General features: G+C 33.9%; 1 protein-coding gene across 1 annotated transcript in view; it reads right to left on the bottom strand.

Annotated features, from left to right (window-relative positions):
* LOC138715490 (uncharacterized) overlaps positions 1 to 22,766 on the bottom strand; it is a 108,275-nt gene that overhangs the window by 26,027 nt on the left and 59,482 nt on the right. The window contains exon 5 of the mRNA XM_069848458.1: positions 6,469 to 6,642. Coding sequence (XP_069704559.1) covers positions 6,469 to 6,642 — 174 coding nt within the window. The remainder of the gene's footprint in view (positions 1 to 6,468; positions 6,643 to 22,766) is intronic.

The raw sequence follows: 22,766 nt of genomic DNA, 5'->3' as shown, positions 1-22,766 counted from the left end.
GATATACGATTGGAACATGTACACAATCTATGTTGTCTATGACAACATAAAATTTAGCTGTAAGCTTATTAGGCCTATAGAAATAATGACTATTGTAATGTTGGTAGTACGTCTGATAATTTATTCACATATCTAGACAATACAGCTTTTGATACCCCGTTCATATCATCAATTACTATTTCAAAACTTCCCGCAACATTATTTTAAAACGAGAAGAATCTGTTGAAGAGGCGTTAAGTGGGTGATTTCTATCTGTCGTATTCTAACCTATACAGTATACTGGTATTCAGTTTCTTTTAGAATCATTCTTACTACTTATTTCCTTAATGTGTAGCTTTCGTGGAATTCTTTATCACTTAAATCTTCAAAATGATTATTCCGAGTGTTATTACAACATATAAGTTCGTCGTTATGTTGAAGTTCTAAATAAAGAACTTCATCATCGAATAATTACGTCCGCCATGTTGTTGACTTCTTAACGCATCGTTACTGTTTTAACGCGACGAATAGGTCCTAATAAATTAACGATGAATTTAAAGATGCGTTAGCAATAATGATACTTGGTGAAACACAAAAACTGACTAACGTGTCATTAAATTATTTAACGAGACGTTATAATGATAACGAAGGTTGGTGAAACCGGCCATGACTCTACTTCTAATTGTTCTAAAATTTCTTCATTCCTTTTTCGGTCTAAAAGAGTATATCCTGCTGTCCTCCTGAAAAATTTCATTTCCGTTGCTTTGATTGTGTTCATGTATTTTTTTTTAATGTCCAAATCTCGCTTCCATATAAAAGGGAGCGTAATGCTAGTGTATTATATATTGTTATTCTTGTAGATTTTTGTACTAATTTAGCTTTTAATGTATTGTTTATTATTCCTAGAATTTGTGTAAATTTGGTAATTTTCTTGTTCACATCTTTTTCATTTTGATAAGATATTTCACAACCCAGATAGTTGAAATTTTGCACTTGTTCGAGGCAATGGTTATTGTGTATTATCTTACTTCTGACTGGGTCTTGTCCTAAAAATGCCATTACTTTTGATTTTTGTGCTGAAATTTCCATCCCAAAATCTTTTAGGCCTAATATTTTATTTAATGTATATAATACTCTTTGTAAATTATCCTCTGAATTGGAAATTATGACTTGATCGTCGGCATAGAGTGAGGTATTTAATGTTAGAGCACTAGTTATTTTGAGTCCTGATGTGTAGATTTCGTTCCATTTTAAAATAATTTTATTTACATAAATATTAAATAAAGTTGATGATAGTGGACAACCTTGTCGAACTCCATTATTAATTAATTTTCTTTCGGATATACAGTTATTTATTTTGACACTTATTTTGCTGTCTGTGTAGATTTCTATTATATTTTGTAATAGCAAATTTGGAATATTTTTATCTTGTAATATGTCGAATAAAAGGTCGCTTTGGACTTTATCAAAAGCTTTCACAAAATCAATGAAAGCTACATGGGTTTCTAAATTAAATTCGTGTCTTGTAATAGACAATATTAAAGTATTTAAATTGGAGAGGTATATTCCAAACTAGCCTAAGTAAAAATGACAAATTATGAGAAAAAATGACAAAAACTGGTAAAACAAATTTGATGCCTCTAGTGCCTGCATTTATTATTTTATTAGGTAATTGAATTTATTTTGACACTTCTCTGAAGTATTTAGAGTCACTCTGCTTGTTACACAGATTTAACGAACTTAATGATTACCAAACGGATTTAAGTCAAGACTTAAGAAACCCTGGAAAATAAACTTACAAACAGAGGTATATATGGGCTTGCAAAGGATAAATTAAAACGTGAGCGAAACTGCTTAAATATTGTGAGTAGGAGCAAATTTTATTTCCTGAATTGTTCGTTTCACATTTCCACATAAGCCATAGTTTCTTAACACTGAACTTGGGGGAGGGGAGGAAGAGAGCTTCTTGCACAGTTTTCCCCTTTCATTATGGCTCTCCGGAAATTTAAGTTTCGAAATAAATGAAATGATCAAATCTGAGATGTGCACATCCCTTGCAGTTTGCCTGTCCTTTTCTTTCTGGTTGATAAATAAAATACATACTGTACATAATGCATTCATTCTTCTCCATCTGACTTATGTGATCAGTAAGAATATTTTAATGCAGACAGTAAAAAGTAGGCCACTAACCTTTCGAACAGAATTTTTAACTGCAATACGAGTTTTTGGTTTCTCGTTTCTAGGTTTTGTCTTATTTTCAGCAGGACACAAACTTACTCAAGTACAGCAGTTATCCTGTTCAGACACTGTTTTATCTGTAGAATTATTTTTAAAATATTTCACGTCATCATTTGTCACATTACTAGCATTACAATAATATATTTCTTTATAATAATAAAGATAGATCACACAAGTTGTGCATGGTGTTGTTCACACAGTTTGTTCGTTAGGTGAACTGTCACTTCTCACTTTCACGAAAGTTCACAATAGATGTTGCCCAGTTTTTACATGTGGTTACGTGATATTGGCTACACTGTTGAACAGGTTGCACACACAGGTTTCGTCTGGGTCATGGAAGTACTCGCTTTTGCACAGTTTATAATAATAATAATAATAATAATAATAATAATAATAATAATAATAATAATAATAATAATAATGATTTATTTAACCTGGCAGAGTTAAGGCCATACGGCCTTCTCTAACACTCAACCAGGAGTAAAAACTGCGTTACAAAAACACTACAAATTTACAAAGTACACTACAATTTTACACACAAAACTGAACAAGATAATGATAATAAAATGTAAACAACAAGTAAGAAGAAATCAGACATAATATATAACATAGAGAAAGAAAGAAAAAAGCATAATAAAATGTGAACAGCAGGCATACAAAGTATAAAAAAATAAGACAATTATTGATAATAATAATAATAATAATAATAATAATAATAATAAATAAGAATAGTAAAAATAATAATGATAATAATAATAACAATAATAATAATAATAACAGGCCTAATAGTAATAATAATACTAATAGTAGTAATAAAATAGTGCAGTACAAAGCATACAATGAATGCAATATTTTTAAGTACACACAGTAAGGAAAATTATGATTATATATAGCTCAACTTATCACACTAGAGATATATCGTTATCGGAAAATATGAAAACAAAAATATAAAATAAGTTAAATATCACTAGAACATAAAAAAAAAAATGTGAATACGTGGAAACATGCAATACAACACTTGTCATAATAGAAAGTTAGTTTGGCAACTCGTCATAAGATAATTTTCTAACTTGGATTTGAAAGATTTCAATGTTAGGCAGCCCTTGACTTCAGGCGGCAGAGAGTTCCAGTGACGAGAGCTAGCAACAGTGAAAGATGAGGAATACAGAGATGATGTGTTAAGTGGAATTTCTAGCGTGTTATTGCGTTGTGATCAAGTATTAATATCATGATAGCGAGAAAGAGTATGAAAACGAGTGAATAAATAATAGGGGGATGAAGTGTGCATAATTCGATATAGGAGAGAGTTTATGGTGGTACCCATGTACCGCCATCGAGTCGGCAAAGTGTTGAAGATCCTGTTTGGTGTCTGTCCATGTCCTATTTATCATGGTCTCCGTTGAGTAAAAATCTGTCCAGATTTCTTTCCTCTTCCTCACTGTCCTGCAGTAGTTTTTCCCAGGCATCTGTGGATAGTATCCATGCTTTATCCGCAGGTCTTCAATGAAGAATGTCTCCTTGGCAAGTTCGTAGGCTAGCTTGGATTTTGTGCGTTTCGAGATTCTCAAGGTAGCTTTCCGGAAACACAACTTGACTGCTTCTAGTACCCTTAGGTCCGTCAGGCTCAGTTTCTTCCATATGATGTCCAGTCCATATGTGGCAATGGGCGCTATTTTCGTGTCGAATAGTATCATGGCAGTTTCTAGCGAGAATCTCGTGATTGTTTTGATGTCGAATATGGCTTTCAGTGGCCGCCGTTGCTCTGGACTTCATGTGAACTCTGTAAGATCTTGCTGTGGTTTGCATGTATTTCTTTATGAGAACAGATTATGAAAGGTTCCCTTCTTGCATCTGAAACTGAACTGTTTCTTGCATACTTAGCCAGTCAAACTCATTTCTTATTCTCCTACGTCCTCTTTGAGACTGTGAAACAGCATCACTGTATTCTTCGATATTAATTTCATTCATGTTTTACTGATATCATGTGCGTCCTAGCCAACAGTGCAAGTGACACTAGTGTTGTGTATGGGCTATTCCATCTCAAATCGACCGAAATATAGAGAAATTGACCTTGCAATTTCTAAATACAATGAAACTTTTTCTGTCCGTTGACAACTGTAATACAATGCTTTGTGCAAAGTTTGAGGCATCAGAACTTCATAGTGTTTAAATTAAAAATATTTAAATTTATGGTATTTTCATAAAATTAGCAACTTTAAACTGTTGTGGCTCCGAAACCCTTTCACCCAATGATCAAAATCATGGTTTATTTTGATGCTGAGAAATTAAAGTTTATATTGACACGTAAACAGTTTTTCTTACTTTTTACGGAAATGGACAAATTTAGATTTTTCTTCATTAAGATGCTTTTGCCCACGAAAAATATATGGTTAGATTTCGCATTGAAAGTACAAATACACATATTTTTTACTGGTGCACTGTTGATAAGAAAGTATTGAAAATATCAAATAAAGAAAATAAATAGTACGCGCGTGAACTAACCAGCTGACTGTGAGGTGGGAGCTAGCCGAGACAAGCAAGGCCAGGAGACATAAAAACGTGATGTTTCGTCTAGTAGCGCATAGCTGGGCTAGCTTTATCACAAGTTTTCATAAATACAGGAGTAAAATGACGCCCAACGCTCGCTTATCTTCAGCTCTTGGCCAGTGCGTGTGGTACTGCGCCGTTCAAGTGTAGGCATGTGAAAATAATCTATTTAATACCCTCGAAACTTATTGCCGAGCCACTAAGCAAACAATGCCGAATCCTTCTTAATAATGCAAGGTTTTTTCTCAATATTTTTTACATTTTTACAAATGGGTAAAAAGCCTAAAAGTAAGTAAAATCAGATTATCTGTCTCTCTGTATACAACAAAAATAAGGATTACTTCTTATCATAACCTACCAACTGTCAGCTTCAAAATGAGCTCTCGTTCAATGTTCTGCAGTAAATGGTTCCAGAGTTCTGAGTGCTGAAAGAGGCTTGTTTTTATCAAATACGCTAAATTTGTCGCTCAATAGTACGAAAACCGTTTGACTTTCGATAGTATACTTTTGAAAATGCACTCTCCTCAGCACCTTGTATAAATAGTACATTAATATAACAAAGTTTGACTTTCACTTTCAAATTAATAGTTAATTCATGAACAATGGAACAGTTAAGAGTAATAAAGGGATATTACAAGCAATGATTTACGGTTACAAGTTCCATCATACGTGATTCAGGAACAAGTACAATGATTAAAATAATAACACAAGTAATGACTTATAACTAACGAATAACGAAATTCTTGAGGGCAATATATAATAGTAGGGGCAATACAAAAGATTTAAAAACAAATGTAAACAGTAAAGGAATAGTAGAAAAATTGACTTAAAATTACAAGTTAAACACATTCTTTTTAAAGCAATAGGTAACAACAAAGAGATACTAATATCAATACACTTGACTGTAGTTACAGATTAAACACATTATTTCAAAAACTCTTTAAGAAACTTGCCATTTTCACAGGTAGTAAAATGACAATAGAATCAATTAACAACAATTTCAAGCACTATCTGATAATAGACAAGATCACAAGTCTAATAATGTTATTAAAAAACAACAATGGACAGTTCATCTCAGATGAGTCAAGGCTCACATTGGAATACACGGAAATCAAATGGCTGAGAAATTAGCAAAGCAAGAGGCTCTAGACATGGCAGGAGAAATAGTGTGCTTGGGGGGGGGGGGGGGGAGAGTAACTTCAGTGCGCGAACTGACAAACTGTACAAAAGGAGCAGTCTCATACTTTCCAACCTGTTTGTCATAACATTTTAACAAGTTTAACACTTTCCCTACCTGAACTAAGACTGTCAGAATATTTTCTAGTGAATTACCTTACCATTCTTCCGCACCATTTCGTTTTTACATATTTATCGTATATAAAAACTCTGTGTTCTACACTATACTTATGTTGTGGTACAACAACGAAAAATATAACTTACATACACAGAAAATTTTTAACATAGAACTGAATAACACATCAACTCACTAAGAAATTATAAATCAAATGCATAATGATAAGAATTTTAACACAGGTCTGAATAACATGTCAACTCACTAACAAAACTAAACTGACTGGCATGACTCAGTGCCTCTCAGTGTCTATTTCACTTTGCAATTGCAATTATGTCTGAACATTCTCACTAAGCAACCATACTCTGATGGCCCTGAATGCTCTGGAGTTGCAAGCACACATATCTACTTACCGATATTTATATGTATTCGTATGCTTAAGACGATGTTTGATAATGGATGCTCGACTTGCAAGAACTTTCGCACAGAGACAAACCACATGTGCTGCTTCTTCGTGCATTCTTCTACAATGCACAGACAGTGAGTTCCAATTCCTACAAACTTCTCCACATACATGGCACTCCCACCTGTAAATGTCAACAATTCAAAAATACATTTCCATTAAATGCATTGAACAATATAATATCGATTTGGAAAAAGACTTAAAGAAATGTTTTGTTTTATCCTGAACACTATTCGGAAATAACATATATCAAAATATATTAATTACGGTATTTATTCCGTCTTATGGCTTAAGCATTGATTAAATATGAAAGAAAACACTGATGTGTTACATCTTATTTAGTCTTAATACTAACGTTTTCACCCTTTGTAGGGCATCTTCAGGTACGAGATACAACAGATATCATCTAAAATCAATTACAAAAACTTTGCTTTACATTTGGAAATGACATAACTAGAGTAAAAATATGACATAGTGACAATATTAATCATCCAAAACAACATTAAAAAGATCATGTCAAATATTAAAAACAAATTAAAACGACGTAAGTTTGCATAGCTGTGAAGTAATACTGAATACACAATGTTGGCATACAAAGTACATCTCAATACATTGGTGTCCTAAATATATTGTACTGTTGCCAATAACTTGTTAAAAGTGAATAGAGAAGCATACAAGGAATAGAAATCAATGTGCTGATTATAGTGAAATCAATAAATTACCAGAAATATAAAAACCTGATATTATTAAATGTAGAGTCATAAAAGTAAATATGACTGATTTCTTTGGAGCGAGTAAAATTCTTATTAAGTGTTCTGTGCTCTCCACTCTGAAAAACAAACATATACCTATGATAGGAGAGCACAGAACACTTAACAAGAATTTTACTCGTTCCAACGAAATCAGTCATATTTGCTTTTACGACTCTAGATTTAATAATATCAGGTTTACTATGATCAGCACATTGATTTCTACTCTCTGTATGCTTCTCTATTCACTTTTAACAAGTTATTGGCAACAGTACAATATATTTAGGACACAAATGTATTGAGATCTACTTTGTATGCCAACATCACGTATTCAGTATTACTTCACAGCTATGCAAACTTACGTCGTTTTAATTTGTTTTTAATATTTGACATGATCTTTTTAATGTTGTTTTGGATGATTAATATCGTCACTATGTCATATTTTTACTCTAGTTACGTCATTTCCAAATGTAAATCAAAGTTTTTGTAATTGATTTTAGATGATATCTGTTGTATCTCGTACCTGAAGATGCCCTACAAAGGGCGAAAATGTTAGTATTAAGACTAAATAAGATGTAACACATCAGTGTTTTCTTTCATATGTAATCAATGCTTAAGCCATAAGACGGAATAAATACCGTAATTAATTATATTTTGATATATGTTATTAACAAGAGGCTTAGCTGACTATTTCTCAACATGAATTGTAAACTATTCGGAAAGGCTAGCTCAACATTAGAGGCTAAGAGACTATAGACCAGTGTCACTTGGTACAGAGGAAACGAATTTTTATTATTTACATTTTTTCCCTTAAAAAAATTTGTGTTGTACATCATGTTTTGTTTAAACCTCCCAAAGTTAAATTCTGTACCTCACAGTGAAAAGCATGGAAGTCCAATAAGCACATCACTTTGATCAGAATTTCTTCCTCTATCAGCTGGAAAAAGATGGGCGTGCAGAAAATCCGTATTCTCTTTAAATTTAGATGTCAAAGGATGAAAGGACCATTGCTCTTCATTTACTTGCTTTGGGTTTTTTTTTGCTTTCCTGAAAAGTTATGTTTTTGTGACTTTCATCCATTTCACTCTGAGGTATAGAATTAATCACTCCTAAAAAAAGTGTAAGAAATTATGAATGTTAAATATCATATTCATTCTTCCATTTACGCATTAAGATCCAATGGCCTGTTACAGCCTCAATGTTGAAATTTCAGCTCATGTCTTTGTATTGCATTGTATTTATTAACATTCCATGGTATTCATACATTGCTTACAGCTAGAATATGGAACAAGTCAAAAAACTTAATACTATTATAAAGTCTTAATTTATAGTCACAGTCTAGATGAAATATATACAGACGAGGTTTACAATATAGTCTACTAGTACAATACAAAGTTTTAGTATCAATTTCATGAAGTGTTATTGAATGTCATGAATTCACCTACAGAATAGAAGGTGTGAGAAATTAGGCACTTCTTTAATTTGGCCCTAAATAATCTTATGTTTTGAGTTTCATTTTTTATATCGATAGGGAGGCTATTAAAAATTTTTACTGCCATATAACGCACTCCTTTTTGATAGCATGATAGACTTGCCGATGGAGTATGAAAGTCATTTTTTTGACGTGTATTCATACTATGAACTGTTGAATTAGTTACAAAGTTTTCACGATTACATACGAGGAAGATTATTAATGAAAAGATATACTGACAAGCCATGGACATTATTTGTAGTTTTTTGTAAATAGTCCTACACGACTCCCTAGATTTGGCACCTACTATTATTCTAATTACTTTTTATTGTAATAGAAATATACTGTTACTATCTGTGGAATTTTCTTCTTTGGTAGCCCAAGGATCTTTTCCTATGTGATGGAAATAAAGCATTGCTTTTGGGTTTCTATGTAGTAAATAATATTATAAAGATGTAATCAAGATGTATAATGTTATAAAAGTGAAAATTAAAACCACTATAATATTATTGTGTTTTGTTATTAATTTCTATGGCAAATAAACAAGAATGGTGATTCCATAAAAGCGAGTCCAAGTTGCAGAAATAAAATAAATTATTTTGCTGCAAAAAAATTACTAATGAATGTACAGAGGAAATGTACCTGATGAAAAAATAATTATTACCATATTTGTCGATATGTAATATGAACATTTTTTTGCCTCTAAAAATGCCTTAAAGTTAAGAGTACATCTTATACAACGAAGGTATATCCAGTTGCAACTCTTTTGTTCACTTCCTCACTCCTGCTGCATATAAAGTGAAGGCATTGGGGAAGGAGATAAGAAATTTATAAACACTATAAATGATATTATCACTTTATTGGTATTGAAGGAATTATTATTTATTTCTGATTTTTTGGAGTGACGGTTCCCAACCTTCTTTGTCTCGAGTAATCCTTGAAATATTTGGTTAAACCTGGGGGAAATCTGGATGACTGACATAATACAATATGTTCATAGCTGTAGGTCAAAATTTAAAAAAATAATGAACAGTATGGGAGCCAAATAACAATTCATACTTTTTAAATAAAATGTTACAACAATGTAATCTTCATCATTACGATGTTTGGTGGCATATACACGTCCGTTGATGTGACATATTAATGAATTACAACAATATTTACTATATTTACTATATATTTTACTAATAATGTTCATAAAAATTGTATTGATTTTCATTTTATATCAAGCATAATGGTTAAAAAACTATATTATTTGTAATGTTTTTATGTAAATATATAAAAAAAAAAAACTAGTGTTATACTAATCGTTTCTGTAACACTTTTCCAGTTCACTGCAGGCTAAAGCAAGGAGATGCACTATCACCTTTACTTTTTAACTCTGCTCTGGAATATGCCATTAGGAAAGTGCAGGAAAACAGAGAGGGCTTGGAATTGAATGGGTTACATTAGCTGCTTGTTTATGCAAATGACGTGAATATGTTAGGAGAAAATCCACAAACTATTACGGAAAACACGGGAATTTTACTTGAAGTAAGGAGATAGGTTTGGAAGTATAAACCTAAAAAAAAAAATGAAGTATACGATTATGTCTCGTGACCAGAACAGAGTACGAAATGGAAATATAAAAATTTGAAATTTATCCTTGTGGGAAAATTCAAATATCTTAGAGCAACAGTAACAAATATAAATGGCACTCGAGAGGAAATTAACGCAGAATAAATATGGGAAATGCCTGCTATTATTCGGTTGAGAAGCTTTTATCATCCAGTCTGTTCTCGAAAAAGCAGAAAGTTAGAATAAAATTTATAAAACAGTTGTACTGGTTGTTCTGTATGGTTGTGAAACTTGGACTCTCACTTTGAGAGAGGTACAAAGGTTAAGGGTGTTCGAGAATAAGGTGCTTATGAAAATATTTGGGACTAAGAGGAATGAAGTTACAGAAGAATGGAGAATGTTACACAACACAGAACTGCATACATTGCATTCTTCACCTAACATAATAAGGAACATTAAATGCAGATGTTTGAGATGGGCAGGGCATGTATAGGTTGACAAATCGAACTGAAACCCTGACCGAGTTACTACATGAGCGCTGGCTGTCTTGGGGTGAGCAATGAGAAAGCATGGGAGGAAGGGAGAGAGCACTATGAATTGCCACATTTAATAAGAGGGATACATATTATTATTATTATTATTATTATTATTATTATTATTATTATTATTATTACAGCTGCTCAGAAATTTAATGACCTGTTCTTCTTACCGGAATGAAGCCAATAGAATGCATACTCATCGTAGGTGCTCACGACTACCCTTATAACCTATTTCATCTTGCAGTGTAGCGCGGAGTTCCTACATTAAGGGGAGAGGATGGTATTTTTGATGAAAAATAACTAAATTAAAAAAAAATAATATTCTTTAAAATACTCTGTGATATGTGTGGATCGCCATTTTTAAACTTCCTGCATTATGGATTTTTAAATCACTCGCCCACTTTTATTGTTGTTTCTGGTAAATTAAATTTTCAAAAAATTTTTTTTTCTTTAAAACACCCTTTGATATGTGTGGAATGCATTGCATAACATTTTGTGGGTATTTGTGCCCTTATCGGATGTTGAGACGTCATTTTTAAACTTCCTGCGCTATGGATTTTTAAATCACACGCCCGCTTTTATCGGTTTCCAGTAACTTCATTTTTTTTGCTACATTGCCAGACAAAATGGATATAATTTCTGAACTATTAAAGATACATGCATGAATTTAGAACACACATTCTTTAGACTATTAGGAAACTTTTCTCTGTAACAGAATTCTGTTAATTGATTTCATTTTAAAAATACGTCCGTTTGTTTGCAAGAAAGGAAATCAGAAAATTGTTACTAAATTTTAATTGTTTATTTTACAAACGTAGGGACTAATATCAAAATTCTGTTACAGACAGTTTGTAGAACATACTTTTGCAAATACATTACAAAAACTGTTTGAATCTATCTTTAAAAACAGTTTAGATATATCGGTTTTAGTACAATCCTGCATTGGGTATATTTTTTTCAAATTTGGGCCCCCAAATAATTTTTTTTTTTTCAAAATATTTTTATTTGGTTGAGTTGCCACAGCTATGAGCTCTCTACATACAAAAAATTAATAATTTACACCAAATAGGAAAAAAGGTTTAAAAAATACCATCCTCCCCCCTTAATGTAGGTACTTCATTTTTAGTGTGCAGTACTCTCGCATTTTTCTCCTTATAATGCACCTATCCATGTCATCCAATATGATTTTTTTGCTCACTTTTCGGTTTTTACCAATTGTGGATAATTTGGTTTGGTTACTGTCGGCTACTCTCGTTTCTCTTCTAATTTTTTTAATGAATGATTCCGATTTTTCAGTTGCTGTTGCAGCTAATTTTGTTGCTTGACACAGTGGCAAATTAAATGAATTCCTGTTCTTCTCAACATCAAAAAAGTACCTTGGCAACAATACTTCTTCCTTCACTATGTACAACTTTATTCTTGCCTGTCTCCATCGGTGTGAATTAAATATTTGGTAATACTGTAGCTTAGGAACCTTTAAACACACACGCACGCATGGACAGAACACAACTCACAATCAGCAGTTGTATTGTACATGCAGGTCCACTCACAGTTTGTCAAACCTGCTAACAAAAATATTAATAGGTTGATTATTTGCCTGCAACGCTAGCATAATGGAACCTTCCTAGCCAACAGACGAGCAAAAATGAAGAATCCATTGTTGTGGTAATACTGGAGAGTGGTTCTTCTATTGGTCGCGATGCCCACACACACACCCTCTCAGATATTTATGTGGTGATTGGTGACTGAATGACGTGGGGCGAGGGAGAGAGAAGAAAGAAAGAGAGAGATTCCAGAAGTTGGCGTGTTTTTCAGGGTTTCACTTGATGTTGTCAAACTATAGCACCATTCCCAGACAGTTTTCCCAATCTGATAGTCCCAGTTATGCATTATACCAATGACCATTTCTCCCACAATATTTGTACCAAGGGAAATTTTCCCAATCTAATATTCCCACTGTTAAATTATCCATTTTTTCCAAGTACATATTGCAGTGAGTATCCATGGTAATGTTATTTAGGTATAATGTAATACGAAATTCCAGTATAGTTTTGGCATAGGTTATAATTTCACCTGCAGGAGTAAAGAATTACTACTTAATGGACACATACAGTATACTATGGAAGAGACACGATAAATGACAAAGATTACTGCTGTTGCTCTCGAAGAAAGGAATGCAGAGCTACTCAATTACACAAGGGGTTACTTACTTACTGGCTTTTAAGGAACCCTGAGGTTCATTGTCGCCCTCACATAAGCCAGCCATTGGTCCCTATCCTGAGCAAGATTAATCCATTCTCTATCATCATATCCCACCTCCCTCAAATCCATTTTAATATTATCTTCCCATCTATGTCTCGGCCTCCCCAAAGATCTTTTTCCCTCTGGCCTTCCAACTAACACTCTATATGCATTTCTGGATTCGCCCATACGTGCTACATGCCCTGCTCATCTCAAACGTCTGGATTTAATGTTCCTAATTATGTCAGGTGAAGAAGAATACAATGCGTGCAGTTCTGCGTTGTGTAACTTTCTCCATTCTCCTGTAACTTCATCCCTCTTAGCCCCAAATATTTTCCTAAGCACCTTATTCTCAAACACCCTTAACCTATGTTCCTCTCTCAAAGTGAGAGTCCAAGTTTCACAGCCATAAAGAACAACCGGTAATATAACTGTTTTATAAATTCTAACTTTCAGATTTTTTGACAGCAGACTGGATGATAAAAGCTTCTCAACCGAATAATGACAGGCATTTCCCATATTTAGTCTGTGTTTAATTTCCTCACGAGTATCGTTTATATTTGTTACTGTTGCTCCAAGATATTTGAACTTCTCCACCTCTTCAAAAGATATAATTCCAATTTTTATATTTCCATTTCGTACAATATTCTGGTCACGAGACATAATCATATACTTTGTCTTTTCGGGATTTACTTCCAAACCTATTTCTTCACTTGCTTCAAGTAAAATTCCCGTGTTTTCCCTAATAGTTAGTGTATTTTCTCCTAACATATTCACGTCATCTGCATAGACAAGCAGCTGATGTAACCCGTTCAATTCCAAACCCTCCCTGTTATCCTGGACTTTCCTAATGGCATACTCTAGAGCAAAGTTAAAAAGTAAAGGTGATAGTGCATCTCCTTGCTTTAACCCACAATGAATTGGAAACACATCTGACAGAAGCTGACCTATAACACATGGGGTTGGAGAACAAATTACCATTTTGAAAGAAAGTATTCATTCTCATGCTCCAGTCACCGGCTTAGTCGGTTAAGGCGCTTGCCTGCCGGTCTAAGTTGCGCTCAGGTGCGGGTTTGATCCCCGCGTGGGCTGATTACCTGGTTGGTTTTTTTCCGAGGTTTTCCCCAACCGTAAGGTGAATGCCAGATAATCTTTGGCGAATCCTCGGCTTCATCTCGCCAAATACCATCTCGCTATCACCAATCTCATCAATGCTAAATAACCTCGTAGTTGATACAGCGTCGTTAAATAACCAACTAAAAAAAATTCTCATGCTCCAAACCAAGAAAAGGTCAATGCAGAATTGGTGGCTCAACGGATGAAAATAATTGCAACAGAACACCCAGAAATACCTCCTGTACAAATTCTTCATACAGAACTTCTAAGAGTTGAATCGGGAATTTAAGCCAGCTACAGATCGAGAAAATCTGAAGAAATGTTTATGCCATGTTAGGAGAAGGGAACTCCCTACAGAACCAATTAATTTAGAAGATTTAGGAGAATTCCCAAACTGTTATACACTAGCTGGTGACAACTTTTTCAGTACAAAAAAGATAACAGGACTCTGCATTACCTAAGATCCATTGGCCCCAACTTCTGTTTGTGACTGATCATCTTTCATTTCTAAGTAAACAATTTCGGAAAATTATAAGTTGTTTGAATTTTTTGGGAATGCAAATGCAAGTGACTTTTGGGAAAAGTGGCCAGTTTAAAAATTGGGAAATTGCAATTTAGGAAAAATATCTTTGGGATAAATTGTCACTGGGAATTACAGATTGGGGAAAATATACGGGAATCATGTAGCACATATGGGTGAATCCAGAAATGCATATAGAGTGCTAGTTGGGAGGCAGGAGAAAAAGACCTTTGGGGAGGCCAGACGTAGATGGGAGAATAATATTAAAATGGATTTGAGGGAGGTGGGATATGATGCTAGGGACTGGATTAATCTTGCTGAGGATAGGAACCCGATGGTGGAAGGGCGCCAATGAACTTCCAGGTTATTTTAAAAGCCATTTGTAAGTAAGATACACTAATTTCCACAAAAATAAATTCTTAAGATTCACTTTCATTAAAAAATTAACAGTTTTTCAACAGTATAATTTGGTTGACACTGCCAGTTTGTGTGTAATTTATGCTTGTTTTTTTGGAACATAATAATTGTACATCTTGATTACACAATTGAAGATGACCCAAAATAGGTCGAAACATGTTAACAAGGTACGTTAAAATTTAACACAACTGAAGATGACCAAAAATAGGTCAAAACATGTTAACAAGGTACGTTAAAATTTAACACGAGAAAGACTTATCATACATATTCTGAAATAATAATTGTATTCTTGGTAGCCACCTATTCAACAGGCAAATACGTAGTTCTTCTTCAATAAATATTTCATCGTTTGGTTTTAATGTTCGTCGAACATGTTTTTCTCCATTTTAATTAAAGCCTGGCAGACACTCAGTTGTTGAAAGACGTTTACGTAAAGTACATGCACTGGGTAAGGGGTAATATTCCTTACATATTCTGAACGTCTTTTCGAAATTGCATGAAGTGTCACAACTACTGAAATATTGATACTATCCCAAAATTTAACATGAGCCACGAGTTGTGGTAAAGGAGTTGTTCATATTTAACAAGAAATTATTTAGATTTTGAAAGTCATTTCTCAGGTTCTGAAATGTTTTGTTCCAACTGGAATATTTTGTAATTTGCTACTTGTAGTTCTTTTTGCAGTTTATTGTTCATTGCTCGAATTTTAATAACTTTTTAATTTATCTTCTCTTCGGTATTTTCACTTTCACTACATGTATTTGATGTATCTGGCTTCAAAACTTCACATAAGAGTTTTTCCTATGCTTAAATAAAACCTTGCATCGCGTTTGTCCTTTTGGATATCACACTGTGTATTACTAGGTAAGAATAAATGAGGTTTCAGTTTTTGTGGTAACCTTAATAATTCTGCTTTAAAATCGCGATGATAATCAGAATTAGAGAAATGATTGAACAAATATGCGTTATTTCAGGTCTAAAAGTATGTGCTATATTACGCAAATATATCCACCTTTCACGAACAGCTTGTGCCTTTGGATATCGATTGTAAATTATGGTTTATCATCACAATTTTCCCCTCTGTTTTTACATGTTGCTATTGCACAAGTGCAAGGAATATTTATAAATTAATCCTTTTTACACTCACTAAGAAATACTGTACAACTGCACTACAAACTTGGCAAAGTAAAATTGAAAAGAAGTTACTTAAAGTATCTATAGGAAGTAAATCGATTGTAAATTATGTTTTTATCACCACAATTTATTCCTCTGTTTTACATGTTGCTGATGCAGAACTGCAAGGCATTTTTATAAATTAATCTCTTTTGCACTCACTAAGAAACACTGAATTATCAAACATCAACAAAAAAAACGTACAATTAACAACGGACGCAACAAAGACAGTTAAATCGAAGTCTTAAAGTAACTTAAATAATTACGAAAAAAGTGAATTGATTGGAATGTTAGCCGGTTATATTTGGTAGAGATTGAAGAAGAAATATCTGTGTGTGTGTTCTGCAAACAAATTCTTCTATAGTGAAGAAAAAAACTGTGAAAGTAAGAAATTCGACAGGTTACAGTGTGTTTCACAGAGAAATATTCGTCCTTCTGTTGACTGGCTTCATGTGGTTTACAAATTTGAAAAGTGTTTTGAGGAGTAGCATGGGACTACATTAAACAAGTTCAAAAACCTAGCACAAACATTTGCTAATATACTAAAAGAAAATATCTCTACTAGGCCTATAGATCCATTCGTTATTGAATGATACTCCACAACTCGATCATCATGAAAGCTCTCAACAAACGTCGACAAGGGCAGAAAAGTAAATCGTCTACAACTAGCCGTAAAACAGCGAAGAAAATAAGAAAATCGTCAACTATGTAATGTGAGCAAAATAACATAATATTCTTCTTAGAGAGTCATTCTGTATTATTTTCATATCATCATATAAATGTTTTAGCAAAGTCTAAAGAGCCCACAATAATTGAAAAATTGTTTGGGATCACAATGGTCTTTTTATGAGTGTCATAAATATCTTCGGTGCATTGCTTTCCATAGTACGAGGCATGTTAAAGGCCCAGACTTGATGGCAGATCACATCACGAGCAGAACTGAGGGGTGTGATGGCCCCTCCCTTCTATTCTATTTTCCTTGGTCAATATGGCCAGGTTCAAGAAATGGCAAACCAAAACCCATTTTTAAGAAGTTGGTAATTTCATAATGTTTTATCTTGTATTGTACACTTCATTCCAGTTTTTAAACCAGTTTCAACCTAAGTGAAATCTTCATCCAATCAAGATCGTCTGGCACATCGCCAACCTTAAGGAAACGACTACTACTTGTAACTCTCTACATCAGAATTTATTTTAGTTACTGAAAAGTGATATAAAATTAATTTATAATATTGTATGAATTATACAAGGTGTCTACACCGAAATGCCCTATTTTTATCTTGCTCCCAATGCCAAAAAAATAAAGGTAAGGGAATTTTATTCATACACGTAAGTCGTATGAGGGATTAAGTTTGTAACAAGAAATCACGAACTTCCATGTGAGCCCCTTTGGTGGCACGATGGATGTCTAGTCTGTATTCGATTTCCATCCAGGTCTGCTCCAACATGCTCGGAAAGATGGTACCAATGGCTTCCACAGTCCGGGCAAGGAGGTCTTGAAGGTCCCGCACTTTAGTGGTATACACCCTGTCCTTCATAAAAAAACGGGAGGGGGGGGGGATCCAGCAGCCTGATATCAGGAGAACGTGGAGTTCAATTCAAGGTTCCATCTCATTCTATCCAATGGCCTGGGAATGTGTGTAGCGGGATGGAGCACCATCTTGTTGAAACTACAGCCTGGAGAAAGGCTTATAGCTGCAGTATGTCCAGGTAGGTCGTTCTTGTGACAGTCTTCTCTGATCATGTTCCTCCATGTTCGGATTGTGGAAGTCATTGCATAGACATCCTTTGTATCAACGCAGGGGCTAATGTGGCAGTGTGCGCTTTTTGTTACAAACTTAATACTTAATACTTAAGACATATATTTGTGAACAAAATTCCTTTATCTTTATTTCTTCGGTATTGAGAGCAAAATAAAAATAGATCATTTCGCTGTACACATTCTATATTTTTTTTTTTGTAGAAAAAGTCTGAAATCTCGGAGGAAGGGGGGACATACTGGAATCCAGGGGAGGAGACATACTGGAATCCAGGAGAGGGGACATCTTGGAATTCAGGGGGAGGGAATTCTACCCTGGGCCACCCCCTGAATTCATCACTGAGGAGGACTTTCTATATATGGATATTGGATAAGAATACCCAAGGAAAATATTATGTATATGTATATGTATAATAATAATAATAATAATAATAATAATAATAATAATAATAATAATAATAATAATAATAATAATAATGGCGAAAACTCTTAGATAAAACATCTCAAAATTATTTTTTTTGCACTCCCTTATAAAAGAAGCCGTGGATAACCTTGCAAAATAGCAACACTGTCCTCAAATTACTTTCCAAACTACTGTCTCAAGCCAAATGGTGAGAAAGGCATATGAATGTCGAACATTAATGTTTTTTTTTTTAAATTCAATATTTTTTTAAAAATTAATAATACAGTCCATATGACTTATACAATAATGTAATTAACATTTTTCATCATGCTATTTACATTACACAAATATATTTGCAAACGTTTTCGTCAGTTCGGCAATATCAGAAATACAAAATAACATAATGATAACTAAATGTGAAAATAAATAAACTTAAAGTGTCACACAAGTATAATGTAACATATCTGAGTAACATTTTTGACCTAGGTTCTACTTCAGGTTACATAATTCAATTATTTGTTAAAATGCATATCTAAATTATTTTGTTGAAAAAATTACTCCAAACTACATCATTATCTCGTCATCTACAAATACCAATATGAATTATTTAAAAATTTTTAAAACTTAAAACCCATTTGCAATAAAACTGTATGTTCATGTTTAAAATTATGCTAATTTAACTAAAAAACAAGAAATCATATATTCCATCCATGGGGCTACAGCCCTTTTCAGGGCCAAGACTGACCAGCCAGCTGCTGGCCTCACGTCCACATGCCGAAGCAGAGGTGGACGATCATCCAACCAGAATGGAGGTATCGTGTGGTTAACACAATGATCCCCCCAGTCGTTATAGCTGGTTTGCAAAACTGGATTTTCACTACCTATCATAGCTCCCCAAGTGCATCACGATGCTGGATGGGCACTGGTCCCATACAATGGCTGAAATTTCATGAGAAAATTTCTTCCCCCATGAGGACTCGAACCAGCACACATTCCGTAATGCAAGTCCTAGGCGCTTTAGACCGAGACGGCACGACGCGGGACATGTTTACATATTACATAGATTAATTTAGGCTTCACTTAAAATTGCAGATAATCCGAACGAGAAACTGGAGCAGAGGCAGATTTTTTGAATCCGTATTTTAAAGTACTGGGAACAGGAAAACTTGCCAAATTTTGAACTGAAATTCTAGAATGACTTCACAAGGTGACTAGTGATCTGGAAAATAAACTTGTAGAAGAGCGCGGTAATTTCTGTGAGCTCGTAAACGAATGAGAATGATTCGTCTGAAAACTTATTTTAAGTAGAGGAGATGTTGCTATCATCCTAATTTGAACACTTTTCTAAGAATAATGTGTATGTACCAGTAGAGAACGCTTGTTTCTAATTCTACAAAAAGTGAAAATTTACCTTAGAAATTCAATTGCTAAGGACAAACTCATTTTACTGACTTTTTTTGCTACTAATGAAAAGGTCTTAACTGCATTTATTTTCGTAAGTTAAAGCATCCATAGCTAACATGAGAAACGTGAACACAGTAGCCTATTTGCAACTGATGCTAATGGTGAGTAGTAATATATAAATGCGTTGTTTATTTCATTCATGTACAATTCTTGTAACATTTTAATATACAACATATATTATATTCCTACATTATATGGTTCTTTTCAATATTAAATATTAAATATTAAATGATTCTTGGCATCTCTCAGTGCAGACCCCACCCGGAGATCCAAAAGGAAATAACATTTCAAAATGACAATAGAAGAAAAAGCACTGATTCAATATGAAAAACTTATCAGATTACCAGGAAACAATTGGCATTCATACAGTCCTCTCTGTAGATTGAAAACTCAAAAAAGTTTCATATCCATTGTTCAAGAATTAAAACAGAAAATCAATATCCCGAATTTAAAAGAAAACTTACAAATTAAACCAAACCCTTTAACTCTATTAAATATAGAATATAATCTAAATTTAACAGAAGAAATACTGAAATCAGAAGTAAACACTGAAATATTGAAACAATTGTCTTTAGAGACAATTAATATTAGGTACCCTCCACAAAACTGGCTTCATTTATACACCGATGGATCCTTGATCTCCAGAGAACAAGGTGCCGGTGCAGGCGTTACGTGCTGTCTCTTCTCACTTTATAGATCTCTTGGGTATGGAACAACAGGTTTTGATGGAGAAATCATTGCAATAAGTGAAAGTCTCAGGAATCTTCTATGCCACATCAATAAATTTAGGAATGCAGTTATATTGTCAGACTCCAAAGCAGCTATTGTATCAATCGTCTCTAAACACACACCTTCAACTCAAACAGTAGAAATAACTAAAATGCTCTCTCAATTAAAATCACTCAATAAAAGAATTGTATTCCAATGAATACTATCCCATTGTGGAATCCTGGGAAACGAGAATGCGGATGCTTTAGCAAAGAAGGGCAGCACTGCCACTTACAGACCTGTTACTAAATCTACGTATTACTCTGTGAAAAGATTTATTAAATCTACATACTTAGACTTCAACAAACAAAATTTAATAACACAATCCCAAGGGAAAAAATGGAACTCTCTGCATCAAAATCCACAGTTAATTCCCGATTTACCACGAAAATCGTCTGTAGCTGCATTTAGATTGGCAACAGGCCATGATTGTTTGGCCAAACACCTGCATAGAATTGGAATATATCAGTCCCCTAACTGCCCATTGTGCAACTCAAACCAAGAAATGGATTCGGAACATCTCAAAATCTGTGCTTCAGTGGCTGGTCATGATAATATCTTTGAAAAATATTGGAGTGCAAGAGGTCAACTGACTTCATTGTCAAATGCCTGGCATTAGAAAACAACAACAACAACATTTCAATGGATACCTAGTCATTGTGGTATATACCTGGAAACGAGAAAGTCGATAATATTGCAAAACAGGCAACATATTTGCAACCAAGACCTCTTCAAGTGATATCTCTATCCAGTGCCTTTGCTTCAGTAAAGTCTCATTTTACAAACCTATGGATCAACAATTGGCTCTCTTCTGACAAAGGAAAAATTTTGCAGTTTGTACAAAAGAAACCAAATGTCCTGGAAATGTACAAAAACTTGCCCAGACATGTTCAAACATTTTAAACAAGAGCCAGAACAGGTCACATTGTCACTCAATTGTACCTACATCGATTTCACATTTCTGATAATCCTACTTGTCTGTGGTGTAATAATCATGATGAAGATCTGGAACACATTCTTCTATACTGTCCATCCATAAACCACAAAAGAAGTAAATTAAAATCATCAGTACCAGTTGCAGAAGACACAGCCCTGCAGTATATATTGACTACACCCCAACTCTGGCTACTAGCAACTGGCATCTATAATGAACACCGATCAAAATATCTCTCATTTCTCGTGAAAAACAACAACTGAATAGACTACAGTGGACTATAGTGGACTTTATGTTGTCAGCAAACAGCTGGATACATTGAGAAGATTGATATGTCCCTACAAAATAATCAGTCGAAAAATGTCTAATAATATATAGCAGCAGTTTTCATAAGTGATATGTAGGTATCTGTAATCCATGGGCACTTTCCAGCAAATGATTGTCCTGGTCTACAGTTCAAACCATTAAAAATATTTTATGTAATTAGCAGAAAATCTTTTTCCTTCTTTTTTTTTTTTTTTTTTTTTTTTGCATATGCTTTCTTAATAAAACTACAGAGGGTTGTTTCCGATTTTTGATGAGGTCAATTCCGCTTGAGTATTAGGAAAGCTATGTCTTCACCCTGATCATGCTCTATTTTATGTTCCTTCATTCTGGCTCCATCTTAATTTTCCCTCATGAAGACTTCTGTCTACTGCCTCTTGCAGACTTTCCATAAGCCACCTATAATACGTGGACCCCTGTTTCTTAGTGCCATTTTCAGGAGTCCGAATAAGCAGAAATCCATGAGAGCAACATCAGGTGACTTCACAGAAATTTCGCTGAAAGGTATTGTGTGAATTCCGGTTTCCTGCTCCATTCTCTCTAAATTGTGAGGCTCGAACCAAAAGTATGACTTGATGCCATATTTTGATGTATGCAAACAATTTTTGTGTCTGTGAAGCATTAAGATCGAAGAAACTACAGTTCAAAAGTATTGGAAAGCACGACTGCTAATGGCTTCATTGCCAGATGCAAGGCACTAGACAACAACAACAACAATTTTTGTGTGTACTTTATAGAGTCAGAATGTCATTGTTGTAGATTGGGGTCAAAACTTCAGTTTAATAATACAGGGAATTGACTTTGGCCTTTCTA

The sequence above is a fragment of the Periplaneta americana genome, chromosome 15 (assembly GCF_040183065.1).
Source record: "Periplaneta americana isolate PAMFEO1 chromosome 15, P.americana_PAMFEO1_priV1, whole genome shotgun sequence".
In the NCBI taxonomy this organism is placed as follows: domain Eukaryota; kingdom Metazoa; phylum Arthropoda; class Insecta; order Blattodea; family Blattidae; genus Periplaneta; species Periplaneta americana.
The sequence above is the reverse complement of the archived record's forward strand: the minus strand, read 5'-3'. Positions and strand labels throughout refer to the sequence as shown.